The sequence below is a fragment of the Dendrobium catenatum genome, unplaced genomic scaffold (genome assembly GCF_001605985.2).
Source record: "Dendrobium catenatum unplaced genomic scaffold, ASM160598v2 fragScaff_scaffold_1116, whole genome shotgun sequence".
In the NCBI taxonomy this organism is placed as follows: Eukaryota; Viridiplantae; Streptophyta; class Magnoliopsida; order Asparagales; family Orchidaceae; genus Dendrobium; species Dendrobium catenatum.
This window is the reverse complement of record NW_021319578.1, coordinates 635,966-662,947: the sequence shown is the minus strand read 5'-3', so window position 1 is coordinate 662,947 and position 26,982 is coordinate 635,966. Positions and strand designations below refer to the sequence as shown.

The 26,982-nt window shown below is 32.4% G+C and overlaps 1 protein-coding gene and 1 non-coding gene across 3 annotated transcripts in view; both read right to left on the bottom strand.

Moving 5' to 3' along the window:
- Positions 1 to 2,777: 2,777 nt before the first annotated feature.
- On the bottom strand, positions 2,778 to 2,882 carry LOC114580594. The gene has a single exon (XR_003702056.1). It is a non-coding gene; the product is annotated as a small nucleolar RNA R71 (small nucleolar RNA).
- A 14,641-nt stretch (positions 2,883 to 17,523) lies between these two features.
- Positions 17,524 to 26,982, bottom strand: part of LOC110116718 (monodehydroascorbate reductase 4, peroxisomal) — a 21,106-nt gene continuing 11,647 nt past the window's right edge. The window contains exons 3-8 of one of the 2 annotated variants that reach the window (XM_020850418.2): positions 21,001 to 21,081; positions 19,788 to 19,906; positions 19,464 to 19,683; positions 19,247 to 19,365; positions 18,257 to 18,500; positions 17,524 to 18,097 (exon numbers count right to left, since the gene is read on the bottom strand). In XM_020850418.2, coding sequence (XP_020706077.1) covers positions 17,793 to 18,097; positions 18,257 to 18,500; positions 19,247 to 19,365; positions 19,464 to 19,683; positions 19,788 to 19,906; positions 21,001 to 21,081 — 1,088 coding nt within the window. In that variant the 3' untranslated portion in view covers positions 17,524 to 17,792. Of the gene's footprint in view, positions 18,501 to 19,246; positions 19,366 to 19,463; positions 19,684 to 19,787; positions 19,907 to 21,000; positions 21,082 to 26,982 lie in introns of both variants that reach the window. The other variant, XM_020850417.2, reaches the window with a different exon arrangement.

Sequence of the window (26,982 nt, the reverse complement as noted above, 5' to 3'; positions counted from 1 at the left end):
AAGGCTTTCACACAATTGCTCCAAGCAAGCTTGCACCTTGCTTCTTTTAATGGCCTTCGTGAGTTCTTAGAGTTGTTCTTGGGAAAGAAGCTTCAAGGTCAAGGGTCGTGAGTTCTCTTCCTTTACCATAAGGGTGAAAAAAGATTGAAGGCTCTTTACCATCACCAAGAGGGTGAGAAAGATTTTAAAGGTTTGCTACCATCACTAGGAGGATGACATAGCTTTTGATTCTTCATTGCAACAGGATTGGTGGAAGTGATTTGTAACGGCTTCTCTACCTTGTTGTGGAGGTTATAGGAGAGTTAGTATAGTATTAGTGCAATAACTAGAGAGGATGACTCTGAGTAGTGAACATATGACCAAACCACTATAAAATTTTGATGTGTTCTTTCTGGTTTTTTCTAATCCTTTATTTTTAAAATTTTCAATTTCTTACATGAATTTAAATTTCATTGCAAACTTTAGTTTAATTACTAATATTTCTTGGTTAGATTTAATTTGTATTAGAATATATTTACATGAACATGTTATGGTCTACATCCTTGGCTAATGGTAGATTGATAAGTGTAAATTATATAATATTTTATATATTTTATTTTAAGTAAAAATATGTTATTTTAGTTAGTTTGTGCAGAAAAATCTAAAAATGTAATAAATTCTAAGGAGACTATAGTGCCATGTTGTCCAACAAAATAATGCCACAATACTACATTTAATACCACTAAGGTGCCATAAATTGGATATTGTGACATTGAGCTCTCTATTTGCAAGCACTATAGTGACAATATTATTAGTGCCATAACATTGCCGGTACCGCAGCATCAAAAAGTAAGGTTGGTAGCATCATATTCTCTATTTTCAAATATCATGGTGCCATAATTTCCCACAACATGGTGCCATTTTTTGCCTTCTCAGGCAGCACAATGCTTAAATGTCAATAGCAATGCAGTGTTATAGTTTTAACTTCTAAGGGCTGCATTCTCTAAATAAAGATATGTGATTATTCAAAAATTAACTAATCCACATCAGCAAACACCATGACAATGAAAAAATTCCACCATCGAGGCGTTACTTCACTTTAATGACACCATAGTGCCACTCTTTCAAGTTCCATAGTGCTAGATATCTTTTTATGTTGTCCTAAAATAGGTATCATGTTATGTTTATAAGGGAGTTCATTCACTTAAGTAAAATTCAGCTCTTATTTTCATAGTACTTCTCTAGTTCCCTCTTAGAGTAAAATCTTGGGAGGCTATGGAAGTACAAGATACAATTATTTGGAGTGTTTAGCTTGTGTTTCTTAAAGTAACTCGATAAGTTAATGGAGGAGTGTAGATGAGATACTTTGATATTTTTTTGATGACATCACACTCTTGAATTTTCATTCTTTCATAAGTTTAATGAAAATGAAGTTTCTTGTTATTTTTTTTTATGCATCGATACTTCTCTCATTTTTTATTGATGATGTAAAGTGCATGTTAAGCCCTTTTGAAGATTCTTATTCTATAAATATTAAATGATATTTCTAGTATTATGTTGTTCTTAATTTAATGCATATAATGGTTATATGTGTAGTTAAAATATAGTATGATGTATAGCTTCAACGGAGGAATGCAAGAATAAACATTTAGATTGAGATGGAATGTTTGCATGCCTAGACATAGGATGTAAAATATTTTAGATTCTCAATGAGATATTATAGCTATAGGAGGTCAGCCGATATCCTTTTCATCCTTATAAGCTTGATAAAGATATAGGGATTCATGTACTCCAAATCACATCTATAATTAAGAGTCTCATTAGGAAAGATATGAAATTTATACTCATCAATCCAAAACACTTTTATTAAATATTATATCCAATATTTTTACTATTTTATTGATTTATAGAATCTTCATAAATATCATTTTTATTTTAGTAGGATAATAATTGTAGTTAGATTAAACAGTAATTATTTGTTGTAAGCATACTTCCTTGTGGGTTTGACCCTTTACTCTATCTCTTTATTACTTGATTTGGTACTTATACTTATGTAAATTAAGTGAGGTTTTATTATTTTTATATGAAAGAAAATCTAAGTATTATTTAGGTGTGATAGAGCCCTAGATTTTTATATAATTCAAAAGTTCACTCAATAGCCCCAATTAAGTTTTGGGCACGTTGATGGGGAAGTATTTTATTTTTATTTTTGAAATTTTAACTATATTATTGAATTAATTACATAATTAGACTTACTTGTATCTTTTGTTTTATTTGTTTTATTTATTAATTGCATATTCATGGTTGCATATTTTATAGACATAGAATGAAACCTTTTATTATTTGACTCTAAAATAGTATGAAATTTTTTAAAAATTTAAAAAACTAAAAAGATTATGAAAGTGGCTGAACATGTACTAGGTCAAGATTATTGTAGACCTCTTAGAAATTATGTTAACCCTTAACTAGATGGAATTTATCAGAGCATTAATAGACCTATGATCTAAGCTAATAATTTTGAATTAAAACCTATCATAATTCAAATTGTTCAAAATCCTTAATTTGGGGGAATTTCTATTGAAGATCCAAATTTAGACTTAGTCGATTTCTTAGAAATTTATACAATATTTAAATATAATGGTGTAAGTGATGATACTATTAAACTTAGGTTGTTCCCATTTTTTCTAAGAGATAAAGCTAAGATGTACTTGAATTCTTTTCTCCCAGGCTCTATATCCACTTATAATGACTTGGCTCTTATGTTTCTTGCTAACTATTTCCTACCTTTAAAGAATGTCAAGCTTAGAAATGATATCACTTCTTTTACCCATTTGAAGGAGAATCAATTTATGAGAGTTGAGAGAAATTTAAGGAAATGCTTAAGAAATGCCCTTACCATGCTTTACCTAATTGGTTGGTTTTTCAAATTATTTATAATGGATTAGTAAGATCTCTTAGAACAATCATAGATGTTGCAGGTGTAGAATTTTTAAAGTTTAAGCTATTTAGGAAAGCATATAAATTAATAAAGAAAATTACAACTAATAATTTCTAGTGGCCTGTTGATAGGGTATATCCTAAGATAATAGTCAAAATTTATGAATTTGATGCTTTATCATTATTGACTGCACAAGTTGCATCAATTTCTAAGAAGTTAAGAACAATTAGAGTGAATTCTGGATTAGAATTAAATCATCTATACAATTGGAGGATCAAAATTTAATTAAAAATAATAATATGTAAGGGATTACAAATATTTTGATTGGAAGATAAAATAATACCTACATCAACATATATAATCCAAGTTGGAGGAACCATCCTAATTTGAATTAGTTAAATAATATTGATGGTAACAATCAATTAAATTTTAGTTAAAACAATTAATGAGTAAATTGAAAAAATCCTCAACAACCTGGTGTTAATCCTATACTTGCTTATACTCTAGGAGTTAATCAAAACAATTAGTTTGTAAGTAGAAAATCACCATTAGAAGATGTAGTTAGAGACTCTATTGCAAAATCAAGCTATTTCTATTTAAATTTTGGAAACCCAATTTAAGTCATCTTATAATTTCAATTAATTATAAACCTCTTGGATCATTGTCTAGCTATACTGAAGTTAACCTAAAGGAAAAATAAAAAGATCATAGTAAAAATCATTTAAAGAACGATAGTATTGTACCCCAGCCAAATTTATAAATCTAGGTGCCTCCGGTTGAAGACCATAAACTTAGTACTTATTGGTGGCAACTCACTTGTGTCTTTAGTAATCTTGTTGTGTTGGTGAGAATGGTACTTCAAGTACTAGTTATCGTATACTCTATATTTTATTTTTATATATATCACATGTTTTACACTTTTCTATCATCCATATAAAATTATGTGTTATTTACTAATATTCATTTATATTTTTATCTATATTTGATTAAATTTTCCTTATACTTACATTTTTACATTGTCTATCATTAACATCTATGTATTCTAACTATTTAATTAACCTTAATAAAAATGAAAAGAATTATATAAAATTATGATAATAATAAAATCCTAGATCATAGTTCAAATGAACACTACTTTATAATTCATAGATTAGAAAAATGTATAATTAATTAACTTAGATTATTTAAGTTATTGATTTAACTTGAATTTATAAGTTATACATTTATACATTGACCTTTAAATTGAAGATGATTATTAAGGTTAAAGAATATATATGAGTAGATTAAAATTGAAAATCAAAGCAACCTGAATTTAGAATTAGTAATCTTATTAAATCCTTACATTAAACTCATTAGAATTATAAGAAGATTTTAAGCAAAACTAACATTCAAAATTAATATGTACTCCACAAAAATAAAAAGGAAAAGAAATATGACAAGAGTTCTAAAAAGAAAATAATATAAAAATGAAAAAGAAAGATAGTACAATTCAAAATTAGTATTAGATAAAAGCTTAAAGTCTGACTATAATCTTTTACTTAATTCATAAAGGGTAAGATAAGAGAACTAATATAAATGATCGTGAACTAATGAAATTTTAATTTTAATTACAAATACATCTAATCTTTAAGTTATATTATTCAATTCAAAAGTCAATGATTATATTCATAACATGTAAATTCAAATTAAACAATAATAAAGGAAATAAGTTAGGATAATTGTTTGTGTTTTTTTTTTAATTTAGAATTATAATTTTATTCATTTTTACTACTTCTAGATTGTGATATATAATCATATATTTTAGTAATTTTAAATTAGCAATTTTTATTTTGATTATTTGATTAATTAGAATTACAAATTTTTTTTATTTTTTGAGGACAAGCAAGAGTTTAAGTTGGGGAGAATTTAAAAAATGTAAATTATGTGCTATTTTCTATTTTTTTAGTGAAAATGTGTTATTTTAGTTTTTTTTTTTTTTTTTTGTTTTTTTTAGTTTTTTTTTTTTTTGTGTAGGAAAAAACAAAAAATGGCTGAAATTCTAAGGTGACTATAGTGCCACGGCGTCCAACAAAACAACATCACAACACCACCTTCAATACCAGTGAGGCGCCCTAATTTAGACATTGCAGTGTCGAGTTCTCTATTTATAAGTGCTGCATTATTAACACAACAAGTGCCATAGTATTACCAGCGTTGCAACATCTAAAAGTCAGCTTGTTAGCACTAGATTCTCTTTTTTTAATTGTCGCACTGTCACAATTTCTGATAACATGGCTCCAATTTTCGCCACTCGGGCCCATCACAGTCAAATGTCAACAACACTGTGGCATTATATTTGTAACTTTCAAGGGTCACATTCTCTTAGTGAAGAGACATGACTATTTAGTAAGTAATCGATCAACATTAGTAAGCATCATGAAGGTGCAAAAGTTTCAGTGATGAGGTGTTAGTTCATTTCAATGGCACTGCAACACCACTCATTCAAGCACAACAGCGCTAGATGCCTTTTTGTGTTATCTTATAAATAGTTATGCTAATATGTGTTGTAACTTAGATTTCAAGATTAAGTTTTATATCATGTGAATTTTTTGATAATAGCAAAATATTATTGTTATGATTACTATTTCTCCTACGTACATTGGATATATTTTCTTTTTGTTGTTTGTATGTATGAGCATTTCAGGGAAATCATACTCTAGACTATCGAAGACTTCAAGATAGATTATATTAGGATTTCTTGTAATAAATTCTATAAATTTTCTATTTTTTTGAGTTTGAGAGAGTGTGATTATAATTGAGTAACCGTGCACATACACACTAGGGGAGTGAGTCAAAAACTTATTATTTTAAAACTAATCATATTGTATAAATTTTAAATTGTACTAAACGGTTTGTAATGGTAGTTCCTCCAAATGAAGTTAATCAAATCATGCCAGTAAATGTTTTTTTGTATTGTTCGTATTATACGAAGTTGGGTTCGTACATACGAAGACTAGAGTATGAAGTAGGTGCATACCGGTTCATCTCATATGAACACATCATTTTTTTGAACTGTTCATATTATATGAAGTTATGGTTTGTACAACGACATTCAAAGTATGAAATGGGTTCATCCATGTTTGTACCAAATAAAGCATGATTTGATTTAACAGTTCATATTGTCCAATATATGGTTCGTATAGTTGATTCATAGTGTACGAAATGAGTTCGTACATAATCATCCCAGATAAATGTGTTCATTTTTAAACAGTTCATGCATTACGATGTCAGTTCATACGTATGACTGACATAGTATGAAATTAGGTTCATACAGGATTGTATATGGATTTTTGAACTATTCGTACATACGAAGTGCAATTATACCATACGATCTTAGTATGCTCAAGTTAATCTACCCCTAAAACTCATAAAATTAGAATCCAAGGACAAAAGCTTCTTATGCACAAAAGTAATCAAGCCATCAAAAAGAAAAGTTTTTCCCTAACTTTAAAAAGAGGGAGACCAAGGCATTTAATAGGCAAGTGAACTCGCATAGGGATCTTTTGCAAGTTGTTGAATCTAACTCATAATTTTCTTAATCAAGAATTCGCTTTATCAATAGGATGGGTTTACTTTTGTTTTTAAGACTTCAGAAAGGTAGCATATTAAAAAATTAGCCAATGATGCAAAAAATAAAAGATGCGCAATGACGCCAAATTAAAAAATATACACAAAGTGTATAAAAAATTAAAAGATGCGTAGTGCGCCAACCAATTGTCAAGAGGCATAAAATGACCCCACAAAATTTAATGCTTACCATTCTTGTACTTCTTAAAAGCTTAAGAAAATCCTTGATACTTTTGATACTTGAGTTTGAAAATCTTGATTCTTGATTCAACAATTTGTGCATTGATCTTCTATTAGATATATTTTATAGAATGAGTTTTTGAAAAATGATTGTTTCTATCTCTAATTTATTTCATGATTTAGATATTGAATTAAAAAGTTTTTGAGCCTTTTTAAAAGAACTTGAGTTTGGATTATCAAATTCTGAATTTCTACCTTTTCTGGGCTATGCGTTGTCAATCCAATTCTGCTAAGTTTTTTATTAAAACCAAGAGGTAACTTTCTCATTTTAAGAATATTTGTTTTTTCAATAGATCAGGGAACATTTTTTTTTCTTTTGTGGGTGAAGTCTGAGAGAGGGAGAAGATCATGTGAGGGGGGACTCAAGGGAGTGTGGAGGGGGATTCCACACGGTTGTTCCGGTAGGCTTGCATCTTAATACCATCAGATTCAAGGCTTGTCTCGAGGGAAGTTCACCAAAGAAGAAGTTCACTTTGGTGTTAAAGGACCCGACGACTACGCCGCACCGGGGAAGGTGGAAGTGATTTTGTAAGGGCTTCTCCGCCTAGCTGTGGGGGTTAAAGGAGAGACACTTAGTTTAGTGAAATACTTGAAGGGTGCCTCCAAGGAGTGGACGTAGGTCAAGGTTTGACCGAACCACTATAAATCCGGTGTGTTCTTTTCTTATTATTGCTTCCGCATTATTTTCTTCCGCACTTTGATTTCTGTGGTGATTTTGGTTTGAGTTTTATCTTTGATTTTAAAGTTATCCAATTCACCTTTCTCTTTGTTAACCTTGGGCCAGTTCATAAGGGCTTAACATCCCTAACGAACTATCAAGTGGTATCGGAGCACTTTTTAGTGTCATCTGAGCACTTTCAAAATAATAGGGTCCTCGATAATGGTAGAGGGCGGTTCACTATCAATGATGGAATTTTATATTGGGTCCTTAGTATTGTCCTACGATTTTGCCATAGTTTCCTCAAACAATCCTTGCATAGGAATCTCATTATCATGAGATGTCGAAGGAACTAAAATAGTATTTCCTTATGATTTTTTGGAAGAATCATTCATCTTATGAAGATGAGGGTGTAACATGTAATATTCATTTAAACCATAACCATACATTTTACAGTGAGAATAAAAAATGGGCAAGTTTTCAAAATCAACTTTTTGAAAATAGCCATTTAATTTGGACCCAAGATAGATCTCATTAGGATGTTTCTTAGAAATATCTAACTCGACTAAAACACAAGCAACCGACGGATGGGTGATCGAAGCAATAGCTTAGTCCGTATGTAGAGGCCTACCAAAAATCGAAGCAAGACCAACCAAAATTTGTGAAGTAAAGAAATGAAGTCTCATATTTGGGAAGGAAATCCACACAAGAGCTATACAGGACTCCTCACGAACATCAAAATTCAGAGTCCATTTGAGTAACTACATCTGGCCGACAAGATTGAATATAATACACCCTCTTAGAAATTTTTTTGACTATAATCCAGATCATTAGAATGTTGAATCGTAGTGTGTCTCTGATCCAACAAGCCAATATGAAATGAACTAGAAAGTTTTAGAATAACAAAAATTATGTGTATGACATCCAAATTTGGTCAGTGCAAGACAAACTTGCCAACCAAAGTTAAAGCAAAGGGTGTGGCTAGCTGAGAAATCCTGGAATCATCAAACATCAGAGTGGGGTAACCTTTAAAGAGGGTTTGAATAAATTATAGTTTAGAAGCCGAGGAAGATGAACTAGCCAAAACATCTTTAAAAGAGCGAGACTTGCCATCAACGAATGAAGAAGATGAGGGATTCAATGACAACGGTGTTGTCATCGCCCAAAGCCACAAAAACTATAAGGAAAATCAAAACAAAACACAAAACAGACCAAGTGCACAGAAAAGAAGGAAATCAAGGAGAAATAAGTAGCAAAACAATGCCATAAGAAGAACAAATGGAGATCGCAAGTGGAAACCCTAGATTGCCAGAGAGTCGCCAGAGAGCACAAGAGATATGATCTGAAGCCACTGGTTACAATAATTTGACTGGTCAAACTAGTTCAAACTGTATAAGATGGGCTTTAGGAAATGTTTGAATTCTATTTAAATAAAAAGGGTGGGGTTCAGTGCCATGGATTTGGAGTTTGAGTTTGAGAGATATTTGTGTGGGAGGTATGATCATTTCAGGTGAGTTAACCAGGTCAACTAACCATGGGTTGACTCGTATATGATTCATACTCACTTGGGATATGAAATAAGTTAAGCTTGAATGATTGAAGAATTTAATTTGATTATAATCAATAATTTGGCCCAAACTAACTTGCTTTAACCATATTAAAGTTTAGTTGACAATATTAATTAATGAGGTTGAGGTTACAAATAATATCCAATTCATGATGAGATAAATTCAGAGTAATTTGGTGAAGTTTAAATGTTTGATTAATTGGGATAGGTTGAGATAGCTCAACTGAGCAAAATGGGTCAGTGTCTAGCTCAGGGAACTAGTGGCAATGATTTTGATATATGGAGCTCCGAATGTGATGATTTGAACAATAATTAAAGTCAAGGGGCAAGTGAATTGTTAGGGGTAGTGTACAGTATCAATTGATTATAATTTAGTGTTGTGCTGAGTAATTTTTTTATAATATGGGGTAGTTGGTGTTTGAGTGACCTCAGGTAAAAGTGAGTTTAACAAGGTCTATTGTATTACTCCTACCGCATGCCATAACCCTATATGAAAATTAATCTAAGCATGAGGAAATTATAATTGGGTTAGATTTTATAATCTAAAATGAAATCTAAGAGATCAAAATCTTTAGAGACTTATAGTTGGTGATCAATTAAATATTTCAAATCTATAATGTGTTTAAGGAAAGTCTAGTTCATTATTATCATTATAAAATTTATCTTCTTGAACAAATCCAAAATGTAATTGTGTATAAGATTCTTATAAGAAGAACACCATGGTGGATGCCCTAGAAAAACTTCAAAGATTTGGATGTTTTGAAGAATATTTATTTGTAAAAAAATATAAGGTCCTAGAGCCTATATATATATATATATATATATACATACATACATACATACATACATTAATTATATCAATAGAAAATCCCCAATTAAGGTGAACTTTCTTTTTATAATAGATTTTGAAATGGCGGATTGGAGAAAACCCTTCATCGAATATTTGTGAGAAAATAGATGAATAAATTAAAAGAAGATCACTTTCCTATGCCTTAATAAAAAACCCCTATACATAAGATTGTTCGATCAGATGTGACTATAATGCTTAAGCAAATCAAAAGCAAAAAATAATTATAGAAGAATTACATGTTGGATTTCATGGTGCACATCAATGCATATCAATGATGAAGATGAAAATTAAATGAATGGGACATTATTAGCCATCAATGATAGATGGATGTATGAATTTTTGTTGATGTTTCATTAATATAGGTACATGGTTTAGTCTACAAAAACCACCCAATGTCCTACATCCGATAATTTCATCATGGCCTTTTGAATGCTGGGGTATGTATGTCATCAGTTTGATTAAGTTGGCATCTTCTAGGGATCATCGATTTATAATAGGAGCTACAAATTACTTCTCAAAGTGGGTAAAAGTAGTTCTATTGAGAGAGGTCAAAGCACATCATGTTATAAAATTCTTCAAAAACTATGTTGTATATTAATTTGGTGTAACTCATCAGATTATATCACATAATGGTCCTTTATTTAGGATTACTAAAGTAAATAATTTTGTTAGATGCATGATTTTTATTGTAGATACTCAACAATCCATTGGGTATTATGTTAATTTTTATCGCTTGAAGCTATGAAGAATGTAATGGCAGGAGGCCCAAGGTATGTGAATGGCTATATTATAAGTCTTGATAAGTGGACTCCTAAATTTTCACCTAATTCATTAAAAGGCTTATCATCTCCCATTTGGGTGAGGATGCCCCATCTTCCACTTTATTGTTGGGATGAGACTAATGTATCTAGAATTGCTTCAATGTTGGGAACACCTCTTTTAATAGATAGTAATATGTTCCAATGGGGAAGAAGAGAGTTCGCAAGGGTTTCTGTTCATGTTGCTTCAGAAAAAACAACTCCCTTTGGGAGTTTGGGTGGAAGGGATTGATGGTCGATTTTTTCAAAGATTGGAGTATGAGAAAATTTTAACATTTTGTTTTAAATGTGGAATGATTGATCATTTGATCAATGATTGTAAGCTGGATAAAGTAGCTATTTCTAAAGAAGTTCTAGACAAACTGCCTTTGCAAAATTTAAATTATGAGAAACCTATTCAGTTGGAAGATAATAATATATCTTCATATAGTCCTTAAGTTCATGTGAAGTATGGAAGGAGAAGGAAATTTTTTTTTTTCTAGTGTTAGAGGTGATCAGAAGAAGGGTAATATCTTTAAATTTGTTCCTATATATTAACAAAAGTCTCAAGTGAAGGACGTGAAAATTTTTGCTTCGATAGTGAAGGTAATATGTTCAAAGTTTTGGAATCCTGCTGTGATGTTGTTGAATCGGATGTAGAAGAAATAAAAGATGGTTAAGTGGTGAAGAATGAGGAGAATAATGTTTTTTTTGCAGTAAGTTTAGATGGTGGAAATTCTGTGGAGGCTAATTATAAAATCCATAAGGAGCCTAGATCACTTGGCAAAGGGAATTTTCTTACTTGGAGTAGAAAAAAGTGAGAGATTGAAGAAAAATATTAGTGGGAGTAATCCCACTGGTATTATTATATGATTTCCATAGTTTTTTGGAACTGTAGGTGGGATAGAGAAATTGAAGCCTCTTGGTATTTGAAGGAGTTCATGAAGGATTTGTAGGCCTTGTTAAAACTAAAATTTCTTCTATTGAAAGGTTTGAATTTAATAGATTTATTGGTGATGATCAGGATTTATTCCTTTTTCCTACGTAGGGCTTATTTGGTGGTATCATGGTATGTTGGAGGATAGATGTAGCTACTTTTTAAGTTATAGAAGCATCTTTCTCAATATGTGGTGGGTGAGTTAAATATTGTCAATAAAGGATTGTAGATGATTGCTATAGTCTATGTTAGTATAGACATTTATAAGAGGAGAAGTATGTGGAATAGTTTGAAGGTGATGTGGCTAGACAGATTCCTTTTATTATAGGAGGTGATTTTAATTGTATTTTGACTCAAGATGATAAAAGAGAAGGGAAAAAATTGTCTTATCTCAAGGGCCTCAAGATATGTATTTGTTCATGAGAAATTGTGATTATCATGAGGTGGGAGTGATTGGTCCCAAATTCACTTGGTTTAATAATAAAAGTGGTGGAGTACGCATTTTGGAAAGTTTGGAGAGGTGTATTCTTAATTATGTGGCATTGGAAGCTATTCAGTTGGCGGTTTTTAGACATCTTGCCAGAGTTGCTTCTGATCACTGTCCCATTTTGCTTAAGATATTTACCACTGGTTTTCAAAAAACCAGGGATGTGAAGTTCAAAGATATATGGGCATCATATCCAGCTTCCTATTCTATTATTTTTCATTCTTGGAAGAAAAAGGCTCAAGTTGATTCAACTGGTATTCTTAATAATAAATTTGGAAGAGTTTTGAAGTCTTTATTCTTTTGGAGTAAAGCAAAACATAAAAATATTTATGAATTGAAGGATCGACTTAAAAAAGATATTCTGGAATTGCAAGTAGAGAATTCAGAAGGTGAAGGTCTTTTTGAGCAAAAAATTTTTTTGTTAAGATCAAAGGTGACTGAACTCAACTCTACGCTTGGCTGATTAAGTACTTGCTGGAAACAAAGGGCAAAAGTTCTGTGGATGAAAGAAGGTGATATGAACTCCAAATTCTTTCATGCTTATGCAATGGCGAGAAGGAATAATAATTGAATTAATCAAATCATGGATAGTAAGAAAGTTTTAATTGAAGATCAGAACCGAGTTGTGGATACTTTCTTTGACTTTTTAAAGACAAATGGAGGGAGCGGAAGTGTGTGCTTAGTGGCTGGCCATCTCCTTCATCTAGGCTTGAAGAGTGTGATAGAAAACTATTAGATATTGATTTCTCTAAATAACAGCTTGAGATAGTGATCAATTAGTTGGAGGCTAATAAAGCTCAATGTAATGATGTGATTAATTATTCCTTTATTAAAGCATATTGGTCCATTATCAAAGAAGACATTTGGAGGGCTGTTGATTCTTTTTTCACTTCTGATAAAATGTGTGCTGAATGGAAGGAAATGATAGTGGTGCTCATCACAAAGGTGAAAAATCCTTTGACTCCTTCAAATTTTCATCCTATAATCCTTTGTCTGTCGATTTATAAGATTTTGGCAAGGATGTTGTTAAATAGGTTGAATCGTTACATTCCTAAAATTATTTCTGAGGAGCAATTTGCCTTTGTGAAAGGACGCTCTATGTCTAATCATATTTTGCTAGCCCAAAAGCTTTTTAATAAATATAGAAATTCAAAATCTAAGAAAGGGATGATGGTGATAAAGATTTATATGGAATAGGCTTATGATATTATGGGTTGGTCTATTCTAAAACAAGTGCTAGTTTATTTCAGTTTTCCTTCGAAGTTTTCAAATCTATAACTTGAATGCGTGATGATTCTGAAATTCTCTATTTTGATTAATGGTAGTAAATCTGATTGGATAGAGGCTAAAAATGGGTTTAAACAAGGGTGTCCCTTATCTCCCTTTCTTTTCATAATGTGATCTCATTTGGTATGAGATGCTTTTGCTCAAAGAGGGAGGAGTATTGGTATTAAGGTGGCTCTTATTGCTAAACAAATATCACATTTAATATATGCAGATGCACTAACATTTTTTTAGGCTAATTTCAGAAGTGTGAAAAAGTGAAGAATATTCTTAATTATTATTGTAGATGGTCTAGTCAAAAGATCAATATCCTAAAATCATCTATTCTATTTGGGAAGTCGGTTAAGAGAAGACAAACGAAGCCTTTATTCAAATTTTTGGGCTTCAAGGTGGTGACTGAAAAGGAATGTCTTGGTAATAAAGTTGCTTTAAGAAGATTGGTCTATTCTGATTTTCAAGTTCTTTTAGAGAAAGCTTCTAATAGATTGAATGTTTGAGGAAATAGGTTCATTTCTCTTGCTGGAAAGTTCCAACTTGTTAGATCAGCTTTTCTTGCACTTCTATTTTTTTATTGACACATTCATTAATTCCAATGGGGGTTTTGAATGAGTTTGATAAAATGTGTAGGAATATTTTATGGCATAAGTTTGACGGAACTAAAGGACTCCATTTTGTTGCTTGGGAAACCTTGTGCAAGCTGATAAGGAGTGGTGGATGTGAGTTGTAATCTGCTGTTCTAAAAGTTGGTCCTTTGAGGGCTAAATTTGCATGGAATTTTATTTCTAAGCCTGGATCTCTTTTGAATAGTATCTTGTTGTCTAAGTATGGAAGTGATATTTGCAACTCTGAGTATAAGGCTATTCATCTTCTACTTGAAAATTTATTTTGAATGGAGCCAAGTTCCTTCATTCTATTGTTAGATGGAAGATCTTAACTGGTTCAAAAATTAATATTGTTAATGATATATGGATTATGGATAACTATATTAAGATGTGGCCTACTTTTGTTGCGAAATGATCAGACGGAATATCTTGCGGCCGTCATCAAGGATGTAAATTGGAACACGGATATGCAAAAGCAATTTTTTTGCTAGGATCTGGTTGAGCTAATAATGACCATACCTATACATTCTGATTTACAAAGAGACAATTTGGAGCTCTTATTCAAATATTTGAGTAAATCGATTTCTGCTTTAGCGTTGGACAGACCTTATATAGATAAGGGGGAAAATTTGGATTGGAGCTGGATTAATAAACTCAAACTTAAGCCTCCCATTGAGTTATTTTGGTGGCTGGACAGACCTTATGTACATGAATGCTCTACCATCAAATTACTTTCTTATGTATAGAAGGTTAATGGATTATGATGGCTGTCCAAGAGGTTGTAAAAATGTTGAAAATACTGAACATATGGTTGTAAAATATGATAAGTTATCTCAATTTTTTCGTATTCTCAATAAATGGGGATTTACTCTTTCAATTCTTAATTCTCTTAAGGAATGTAAAAATGTTTTGAAGCAGCTTGCATCTTCTGATCCATTTACTGGTAATTTACATTGTTCTGCCTTGTTTTTTTTTTGTTGGAAAAGCAGAAGTAAGATAGTTCATGGTGGGTTTAATGATAACGATGCAGTCATAGCAACTAATTCTATCAATTTTTCGATTGCTTCTTTTCAATCTAATCAAATTTGGGAGGTTAAGGTGTTAACGAGTTGTTGCAACTATCTTGATTTTCTTGGCACCCTCCTCCCGGATGGATTATTTGTTAATGTTGATGCATCCTTGATGAGTTCAAACAAAGCATGAATAGGCGGTGTACTTATAGACTCCAAATGACTATTCTTATGTGCTTTTTGATTCATTTGTCTCCATTGGGATTCTGCACAATTGGTAATCTTATCTATTATTTCTTTGAGGAATGTTATACAATAATGGATGTTTGAGGCTAAAGGAATCATTATTGAAGGTGATAATTATAATGTCATCAAATTGTTTCAGGATATGCTGATCAAGAAAGAAGTTAAAGAGGAAATCTTAAATCCAAAGGATTTAGATTTTCTTAGAGATTTCAACCAAGTTTTATTTTTTTTCTCTGTTAGGGATTGTAATAATTTAGCTGATTTTTGTGCTAACTATGATCTTTTTGTCTAATTTTTTTGGGGATAATTGCAATTGGAATAATATTCCTCCTTCCTTTGTGTCTATGTTAAAGGAGGAATGCGAGACTTGTAGTAGGTTGTAATTTCTTGTTTTTAATAAAATGCTTAGAGCAATTCTTCAAATATATATATAGTCAATTCATCTCCTAGTTGTTTGTTTATTTTTATTAAATAAAAATTTACAAATTTTAATGACCCAACCCCGGAGAGCCACATACTAGATAAAATGCCATTATTGAAAGGATCTTGATGAAGCTATGATGAAATGGGAGCTATAGCATAACAAGGTACAATACGAGTAGCATTATTTATAAATTGATGTTGACTTTGACTCATCATTATTGTCTAGCCTCCTCTGAGAGGAACGAGATTTAAACTTAAGTTATCACCTCCTACGCATGCAATCTACTGAAGAAATGTTTATAGTATGCTGAGAATGATTTCTCATATACAATCTCAGACTGTTACATACATAAAAAATTTGATGGAATAAAATATGTGTTTTATATTTTAGTTTTATAAAAAAATTCAAAACTCACCGGTTAAAGTTAAGAGAAACCAAAATTTAGTTTGGAGAAAGCCCAAGAAAGATAATAGCCAGAGGGCCAATCTTGCTCACAATCAAAGAAGATGGGATTATATGTAAATGAGACCAATTATCTGATTCTCGTTTTAAGGATTGCAAAAACTAGGAATCCACAAGCAAATAATTAAAGCCCAACATTAAGATTAGAGATTAACAATCAAGCATTAATAATAATCAAATAATGACGTCTTGTTATGATGGCAACAATTACTGACGATGGTCTTCTGTGGTAATCATAAAAATATATAATATAACTCTTTACTTCTCTAAGCTCTCCAACCTGCTCTATATAGTGGAACAATTATTACGTCATCTGACCGGACGTAGAGCTACGTTCGGCCACCAATAATATGTCGCCATGTGCTCTTACTCTTTACCGCGCGGCCCGACGACTTGATCCGGACCGGAACCCGGGAATGCTATGTTCACGTATTGCGAGATATTACTCGGTATTTGCTCGGTATTGCTCGATATTGCTAGGTATTGCTTAACAATAACGAGAAATACCGCTCTGTGAAGACAAATACCGAGTAATACCGAGAAATACCGAGTTTTTCTAGAAATACCGAGTTGTACGAGTTTTTCTAGAAAAACTTGGTACAATTCGGTATTACTCGGTATTTGCTCGGTATTGGTTATTGCCGAGCAAAATCGACCAATACCTAGCAATACCTAGCAAAATCGAGAAATACCCAGCCATCCTGGGTCCGTTCTAGGTCGGGTTGTCGAGCCGCGCGGTAAATAGTGAGAACACGTGGCTCGATTCTACTGGCGGCCGAACGTAGAGCTACGTCTTATGACCGGACCAAATAAAAGTTCCTATATAGTGAATGTAACCCGATTAATAATTGTTTAATGTGAGTATTTTGATAAATTTGATCAAAATCCAAAGTGCTTAATCAAATTATCAAATTTGATCCATTTCATCATAAATTATTTATCCAACATTGTAGCTCCTTAATGATGTCAAAATAGAATGATTTTATGCTCGTTGGATTTATCTTGTCAAGATGCTCAAATTGACCATAACAAATAAAATTTGAGGATCATTTGATCCATCAATTCGTATTAAGATATTTTTAAATATGCTTCAAATGTTTGATCGCAATTCACTTGGATCCATATCAAATCATTTGAATTAACCATGTGTCTATGTTGTCAAAGACATTCAATTCAACTAAAATTTATTGAAATCCATAAATACTATCTTTAGCTATGACTGTACTTTGATGAACTAAAGATTATTAACCCATAAAAACTCTAGGTTCTGATGTGATTTATTACCCTTTTACCTCTGAGTAATAACTTTTAATGAGATTAGCGCAGTGCATTTGAGGTTTCTGCATCATCTGGTGTTGAAGGCCCTCAACCTCTTGCATTATTACAGCATTTAAGATGTTTGATGCACATGTAACTTATTGCTATTATGCAGCATATAACAAAGGCAATGAGCATTATTTCTAGGATCATCAACATATGTAATGCATACTAATACTACGCTTTTTAAACCATATATCACCATACATATGTAGATATGTGTACTCGTATGAGCCATTTACAGTGGACAAATGGGATCAGTAATTCCCTGTGCACTTGCTCTATGCTTGCAATTAACTTCAGTACCATAGCCTTTGCTCTTGCAAATGGTTAGAAGTAGCATGCAAGAATAAATATAATAATACAGGGTAAAATTTTTTTACTGGTATTACCATCTTTGGCGGCGCCTCCCATACCAGTAAGCAAAAGCGGCGACAGATAAAGCAACGGCGACACCCGCAGTAGCTTGCCATTCATATAGTGGCTTATGAAGAACAAGCCCATTGTTTCGCTCTTGATGTCGACCGACATTTGATACAAATTCAACTCCCAACTTTTCTACCTCTCCTTTGTCTTGGGCTACCATCTTGAGTTTAACAGCATTTGCAATTGCCTCATACTCCTCTCTGTTCCCTCCCTCAAGGAAGGCACCTACAATCCTGCCCTTATTGACCCAATATGCACCAAATCTTCCTGCAAGGAAATCTCCATAATGAATTACTTCTCCAGTATTATCTCCATAGAACTGCCAAGAAAGTGTGAAGACTCTAGAATAGAAGAAAGGCAGGTAATCAAAGTCGCTTGTTTTGTCAGGTGACAAAATAGCTGAAACAGCATGCCTTGCAGACTTACGAGCAGAATCCACATGTTCGAGCCGACGACATTCATTGCCAAATAACTTGACAGGAAAGGTAGCTACATCACCAACAGCATAGACGGAACTGTTACTACTCTGCATTCTACCATTAACTTTGATTCCACCTTTCTCAATAACCAGCTGACCCTCAAACAGGCCTGTATTTGGACGGATTCCAATGCCCACAACAACCATGTTTGTAGGCACTCGCGTTCCATCTCTGAGGACTACTGCTGTTACCTGTGGATATGATAGAAACAATGGCCAAGATCAAATTAATAATGTTTTGCTGGATTCTGGATAACTGTGGAAGAGTTTATTTGCACGCTAAATGGTTCCTATAGAATCTATAGGATGAATAGAATGCGGAAACTTCGATTTTACTCACGATATCAAAAATTCGTACAACTTCCCACTTATATTTATACGGCATTAGTGGAGAAAAACGTGCCTTTGAAGAACCAGGGCATAATTTATATTACAAAAAAGAAATTCTGATCTTAAGTTAACACATTATCCAATTCAAGCCTTATCCACAGCTCAGGCACCTAGCAAAAACAAGCTTCCTTTCTTTAAATAAATATCCCAAAAATTCAGCTGCAGAAAAATACGTCTGCATCAATGGTTGCAGCTTGAAACTGCTGCTAACTAAGGTAGGAAGTCTGAGCTGCCACGTGTTTTTAATGTATTAGAGTCCAAAGTATAGAAAAAACTATCAACAAAGTATCTTATGAACACTGTGTGCGAATACATAATCTAGACTAAGGCCTCATTTGGGACAGCTTTCTTGTTGCTTCATAAAACAGTTTTTATAAAAAAATAAAATTTTTATACTAAAAAGCTGCTTTAAGAAGCAACAAAAAAGTCATCCTTGATGAACATCTCATTATCTAAGATTCTAATTAGGAAAGAAAATAGCAGAGCTATACCACTAATTACAAGTATGATTAAATAGGATTTGCTTTTTTAGGAATTCTATAAATTACCTTTCCATCCGAATAATTTTCAAATGATGACAGTACAGTTCCCTTTATGAAATTCACTCCTTTTGACTCATAGTAGGCCTCATAAAAATCAGCAATTTTCGGGGTGAACAGACGTGCCACTGCAAAAGAAATAGCAATTTATCATCAATCAAGCTGAAAGAAACAAAGAAACATATTCTGTACCTATTAGTGCAGAAGTCAGAAATTCACTACTCACTACAATGTGCCTCGGGGAAGACCATAGTTACTTTTATTCTGTTTGTGACCAAAGCAGCCGCACACTCCATCCCTATGTAGCCCCCACCAATGACAACAGCATTTTCTTCGTTGCATGTTTGCATTGTGTTCACAAGCCTAGTTGCATCAGCTAAATTACGTAAATAACAAACATTTTCAGCATCTGATCCCCTCACTCCAAATTCTTCAAGCTTCAAAGCCTATGTAACAGGGCATTAAGTTTATGCTAGGAAGGATAAGGACCACCAAGTTTCATGCTTTTAATTAAAAAAATTTTAAATGCATTTAGATTACAACTAACTACCCTAGCTCCTGTTGCAATTATAAGAGTCTTGTAGCTTATTGTTTCCCCAGTAGCTGTAGTTAATGTCTTGCGATTCACATCGGCAGACTTCACCTGTGTTCCTAGAATAAGTTCAATGCCTGAAAAAGGATTCAGATTTTTGAATCAATTAATTTCATATAAAATGTACAAAAATCCTTAATCGTTATCATAATCCAACACTCCATAAATTGATTGGCAGCAAGTGCGATTGCATATTGGCTATATGATACAAAATCTTGGAATATTTCAGCATGCATGATATCAATTAGGAATTTAAAGAAGCACTCCATATATTAAAAATGGGCCAAGAAGATGTTATTCTCACATTCAACTATATGAACATAATGAAGGAGAAACTACATCCTTCCACTTCTGCTAAAAATTTATGAACGTTCGTTAGTAAATGATATCATAAAATAATAAAAACAGGACTTTGTTGACCATAAACATTATTTATTGTTGTTACAATCAATTTATGACGACCTAAGTTCATGAAAAGTAAATTTTATACACCATCAATGAGAATGTATTGAAAAAAATTCAGAGAAGGACCAGCAAATCTGTGTTGGTCTGGTAGCATTAGAGCTTTGGTTATGATTTATATAAAAAGCAAAGGACACTAAGAATAAAGATATTTATAGCATAGAACTATGTGATGTGAAGATGCTAGTCTTTAGCAGTGAAACATCTACCATCGATGATGCTCACAGTCAAAACTGATAAATCGGTTTCAAATTATATTCACAAGAATGTCAGTTTCTGATATTGAAAGCCACCCTTTTGGGCAGAAATATATTTTCTATATAAACAAAAATTTTGTTTCATACAGAAATACACATAATATCAATCTACAGACAGGATTTAATAATATCTAATCATGAGTAGAAAAATAGCAAGCATGTGGTCTATTCGAGAGTTAATGTTTTGAACATTCCTTCTACTTATTATGATCTTCTACAAGCTAATCCTTGTGCAGTTGCCTAGAAACAAAGATTTACTATTATTGTTAAGTTACCAAGTGATAGTCACCCTCGCTCATTAATAGAGTGGTCAAGGGTCCAAACACAAAATTAATTAAAAAAAAATGCAAATAAAGATTTAGAATAACGGCAGAGTCTGGGAAAGGATGCATAAAAAAGGATTTGAATGAAATAGAAACCACTTGATAGCACAGGAAGCATCGTATTCTTACCCTGTTCCGTATACCATTTTGGAGTTAGTCTCTGATCATTAGAACCAACACAGGTATGAAATGCTGGAAGGCGTGCAGGAGCTGCAGCCAGCCAAGAAAAAATACGATCTCTATCATTAAGGTATAAAAAAATAGATGAACTGCATCAATTGTAATTTATCCTTGTAAAAAATTATAAGCAATTCATAACCTATCTGGAAGCAGAATTACGATATAAAAAAGGTAGATGCTTCACCGATTACAAAGAAGATGAAACAAGATGGATGACTACACACGCATCTCAATCTAAGGCTTCGTTTGGGACAACTTTTTTGCTGCTTCTTAAAGCAGCTTTCTAACATAAAAAATTTTAATTTTTGTACTAAAAAGCTGCTTTAAGAAGAAATAAAAAAGCCATCCCAAACGAAAATTAAATGTAGCATATTCAGCAGAGAGAATTGCAAGTCTATCAGGCTAGGTATGTTTTAGATTTAAACATATTAATAACAAAAGAAAGAAAATATGCTGATGCAAAGATTAAATAAATGAAAAGTAAAAGCTACATGACGATAACTTTATTTTACATCCTCTCAGAGTTTTGATCGTAACAGAATTAAAGAGTGAGACATTGTCTTTACATTATGACAAAAGACACATAAATCATAAAAGCACGTTATCGTGACAACATAGACATGACATGACAATATAAGCTAGAATTTGCATGTTTGGGACTTCATGTGCAGCATCAATTCTCATGGGTCAAAAATAACTCTTCCTTGCAGACTAATGAATGATTTGGAGGTGTAATAATTCCACATCATAAAAAAATATTTACAATAATACGAAAAATGTTCCTTAGAAGAGTTGAAAGTGTCATCCGGTAGAGTAGTAGATCAGGTCCTTCATGAAGGAGGAGATCAGGAGGTTCATATAGGAGAAGTAGGAAAAGAGAGTTGGAAGATTTCAATTCCACCATTAAGAGAGCACAAACTCAAGATGCTTAACATGTAATGGAATATTGGCATTCACATCCTCCACCAATTAACACTTTATTTAACATGAGGAACCTATGGGGTATCCTTGACCTCATGAGCCCATGTAATTTACGTATGGCTCACTATTGGTTTGATGAGCATAAACTGCATATGGTGTATCATCTAATATAATTAAGTGCTTATACAGCTTATAAATACTCACATATGAGCAAACCACTTGGTCAAGACATTATGTGTTAAATTAAGCTTGGAGCTTCGTTCACTTAAAAGATGAACTTAAAAAGAAACCTATCAGGAAAACTGAACTACGAAGTGCTGCTTTAGCCTCATTCAAGCTTAGTATCAAGATCTTAGTGTCACTAAACAAAATTTTCTAAGTTCAAAATTATATTGCATGCAGAGTGATAAATACAAAATAAAAATTAACTTAAATATACAATAAATATTTTATTATACATAAAATAATAATCAACCAAAATATATTGTAAATGCATTAAAAATTTATTGCTGAAGTTTTGAATAGCTTGCACACGCATAAAAGATAGAATTAATTTAATCAAAGAAATAATCCATAGACAAATCAATAATTTAAAATTATAACTAATTGTACAGTATAATATAAATTATCGTAAAGTATAATTTTGTTAAAATCAAATCAATCTGGGAAATTGCATTTATTAGATTCATCTATTAATTAACCATATGTTGTTGATCGTACAGCATGATCCTCAGCCCGTGTTCTAAATCAAGACAATCAAATTATACAAACTCTGATCAAACAGCATGATCTTCCAGTAATTTGAATTTTCAGTTGATGTCTTCTTTAATCGCTAATTGATTTTATTTTTTGGAAGGATAATTAATATCATGAACTATTACTAGACATACCACCATAAAATTGAACATAATATATGCATGAGAATTACCCTATAGTAAAAATCAAGTAAACAAAAAAATGCTTCTAGTAAGTCGTTCTCTCTCAAAGCTATTGCTCATCCACTTGCAAATTTATTTAAATAGTTTTGTTAGCATTTGTAAAAGTTATTACAGATCTCACCATGTTCATCATTAACTCAAAATCTACTGTACCTTCTTATAAAATGTTTCTTATTCAATATCTTAGGACTTATATTGAAAAGCTCTTATTGTGTTTATCTTGCAATAAAGTTTTGTGAAAGAGAGCCAATAAATCATTTCTATGTGATCTATTGAATCACATCCAAAGCTCAAGAGAATTTTGGTTTAATTCCAGAGATTATTTCCATCACCAAAAGGGTTATCCAATGAGTAATAATTGTTTAATTTAAATTAGGAATATTATGATTTAGCAGAAAGGACTAGGAGTAGCTTGTTTCTGATTTTGAAGTAGAAGTATAGGGAGTGTCCCTATTACCCATTAAGAACAAAGCTGGTGTAAGAAGATTCTCTGACTACTGATGGATTTAAAAAAAAGTAACCTGTGATAGGAAGCTTTAGTGAAGATATTTGTGCTATGTTGGGCTAGGCGTGCACCTAAATCTAGGAACACCTTAACCACATAAATATCAATAGTGTCAAATTGCTTAATATTTTAGTTTAATTGCACATTTATCTGTCATCAATATGTCTTCATTTTAATATGATGATCCAATTTATTATAAATTCATATGTTAAGTAATTCAATAAATATAATCATTGTGATTAATTAGTATATTATTCTCTAGTGTGCATAGCTATTTTTACATCATCATTTCTTATTTTGGACAATTGTGTTTTTGCTTCGATAAAGAATAAATTTATACAGTTATATTTAATATTGTGCCACGTTCATTGGCTTAATCATTAATTCACTGTCACAACAAATCAATGTGTTGCTATTTATGTAGAATTGGATTAATTGAATACAAGCCATTATGCATGACTTTAATTCTTTACACTTCAACGTATAACATCTTCTTGTATCTCTCTCCAACACATTAATTTGTTTATCTAATCAATACATTCAATTATCAACTTATGCTTGTTGATTTAATTGATATACTTCTTGCATTTATTGTTGCATGACAGTCATACCTACCATTACCTAATGACAATGAAGCTACAAGCAAGATTTTGTTAAGCAAGTTCATTGAAGGCCAGCATTCATCTTCTTGAAACAAGTTCAAAGATCAACAGACGGAGACAAAAGTTGGCTAATAGAAAACCAAAGGCATGAAGGTCTTCATGTTTCATTTGGATCAAAGATAAATGATGTGATCTTCAAGCACTTCAAATGAAAGATTATCTTCTTATTAAATAGATTAAAGATCAACAACATTTCAGAGGAAGGTGGATTTAAATCAACTCCTATTTAAAATTCAAAATTGCATGATTTGAGGGACTTCCCTAAAATAATCTTCCTCATTTAGGAAGTAAAATTCAAATTCAAATTAAATTGAATATAAATTTAAATAGTTTCCAAAATTAAAGGGAGCTAATTTAGAAAAGAATTTGAATGCTAGATTTTGAGTCTTGGAGCCAAGGGATGGATGATTGCCGGCGATTTAGGGAAGGGGATTGGGCTGGCAGTTGGGTGTCTTTTGGCCTAGGGTTTGAATGGAGTTTTTGGCGAAAATAAGGAGAATAATAATAAAAAAAAAGACAAAACCGTGAGCCTTGGACTCTTCCGAAAACTGAAGGGTGATACGTTGTCCTTCTCCAAGGAACTTCAAGCCACGAACCCGGACCCATCCTGAGGCTGGTGAAAACTCTGATTCCTTCCCATAGGAATCTCACTAACGTCCTCCCAAAAGAACAAGTGTATAACACAAATTTTATTATAATTCCATCATACCTAACATAAGAGAAGGGCCTCTATATTTAGGCCTCAAAAGAAACTAAAAGACAAATTTGCCCCTTGGGCTTACATAAGATAAGACTCCTAAATAAAAAGGGTAAAAAAAGAAAAATTGCAAAATTAAATCAAATTATAATTAATAAACTAAAATAAAACGGAGTGATCTTGGTCATCAATATTCAACTCTTCCTTTGAATATCATCCACCGTCGGATGTCCGCATCATTCTCCCAGGGTGGAAAAGAGCTCGACTCCATCAAGTTCGCATCCCGGGCAACCATGCTCTGATACCAAACTGATCTAGAATGGAGGGGGTCGGCCAAAAGAGGGGAAAAAGGGAAGGCGTCAACATATGATGAATGTGTCCACATACGATGAATGTGGACTTAAGGAATTTTCAAACTTGAATTATTAAGATAAGGAAAGGGGAATTATGACAGGTCTTTAGTTAACTTCAAATTGGGAGAAATAAGGAAAGCCTCATAATATAATTCATCCTATTTTAATAAAGAATTTCAAATTCAAATTAATTTAAATTTAAATTTAAAAACTTCCTAAACTTAAGATGCATCTAATAAGGAATGCTTTCAATAATCAATTTGAAGTGGAGGGAAAGAGGAAAGAGGAAAGAGGAAATAAGGAAGGGGGGTAGGGCCGGCGGCTAGCATGATAATGGGTGATTGATATGAGAGTTTAAAGAAGGCTATATTTAGAATCTTAAAATAGGAAGGTGAATTTAAATCAACTCCTATTTAAAATTCAAAATTGCATGATTTGAGAGACTTCCCTAAAATAGTTTTCCTCGTTTAGGAAGTAAAATTCAAATTCAAATTCAATTGAATATGAATTTAATTAGTTTTCAAAATTAACATGAGCTAATTTAGGAAAGGATTTGAATGCTAGATTTTGAATCATGGAGCCAAAGGATGGATGATGGCCAGCGACTTTGGGAAGGGAATTGGGCCGGCGGTTGGGTGTCTTTTGGCCTAGGGTTTGAATATCATCCACCGTGGATGTCCGCATCATTCAAGAGTTATGTTGAGTAGACAACAGCTGAGGGCAAGATTCAAGATATGGGTCCTGCATTCGTAAATTCTGTGAGCAAGTGAGTTAGCGTAGACAATACACACCTTTTTGGGAGCTTAGAGTGAAAGCAAGAGAGACTATGTGAACCAGAGCATAGGAAAGGGAAAGGTGAGAGGTCAGGCTAGAGTTTCATAAGGAGTGTTGGGGAAAAACTGATGGACCAGTCGATTTGATTGAAGAGAATTATTTAGGGCAAGAGATCTAATTTGAATTCAAATATGAGAGAGAATTATTTAGGGAAAGGGGGCTAATTTGAGAGGGAATTAGGGGAGCCTATTTAAGATTAAAAATAGTGTGATTTCATAATTATGTTTTTAGTTTGCTAAAATTAGTTTTTCTTAGGTTGTGAGGGCTCTAGGCATTGGCTAGGGATTCGGGAGAGCCATATCTTCCTCTCCAATTGAAGATTTAACTGTATATTGCTATTTTCTTTTATATATCTTACAATTAAAAGATTTGGGCTATGTTTTTCTTCCAAATTTTTTACTGTTGTTCGCTGATTTAGTTAAAATTGTATCAACTTCCTATCAGAGTCCCAGAGAGAATCTCTAGAAATCAAGTGGGCATTAGGGGGATAGACATAACTTCCTATCAGAGTCCTAGAGAGAATCTCTAGAAATCAAGTGGGCATTGGGGGATAGACATAAGGTGAGATAAAACTGACCATAGATCAAGGCATGTCATTTACTATATACCAAAAGGAGTTAATTTATTTAGAGAAAGCATATGATTTAGAGAAAGCATATGATAAAGTTCCAAGAGAAGTGCTATGGAGAGTTCTTGAAAAGAAATGAGTTAATAATGCTTATATTCAAATCATTAAAGATATATATGTAGGAGCTATTACTTATGTTCAAACACAAGGTGATTTGACCAAGTATTTTCCTATTTCGGTTGGATTACATCAAGGATCGGCTTTAAGTCCATATCTTTTTGCTTTAGTAATGGATGTTCTAACTAGAAATTTGCAAGAGGATGTACCTTGGTGTATGCTTTTTGCTGATGATATTCTTTTTGTTGATAAGACTAAAGAGGCAGTTGAAGCTAAACTTGAATTATGGTGGTCAACCTTAGAGTCCAAAGGTTTTCACTTGAGTAGATCTAAAAC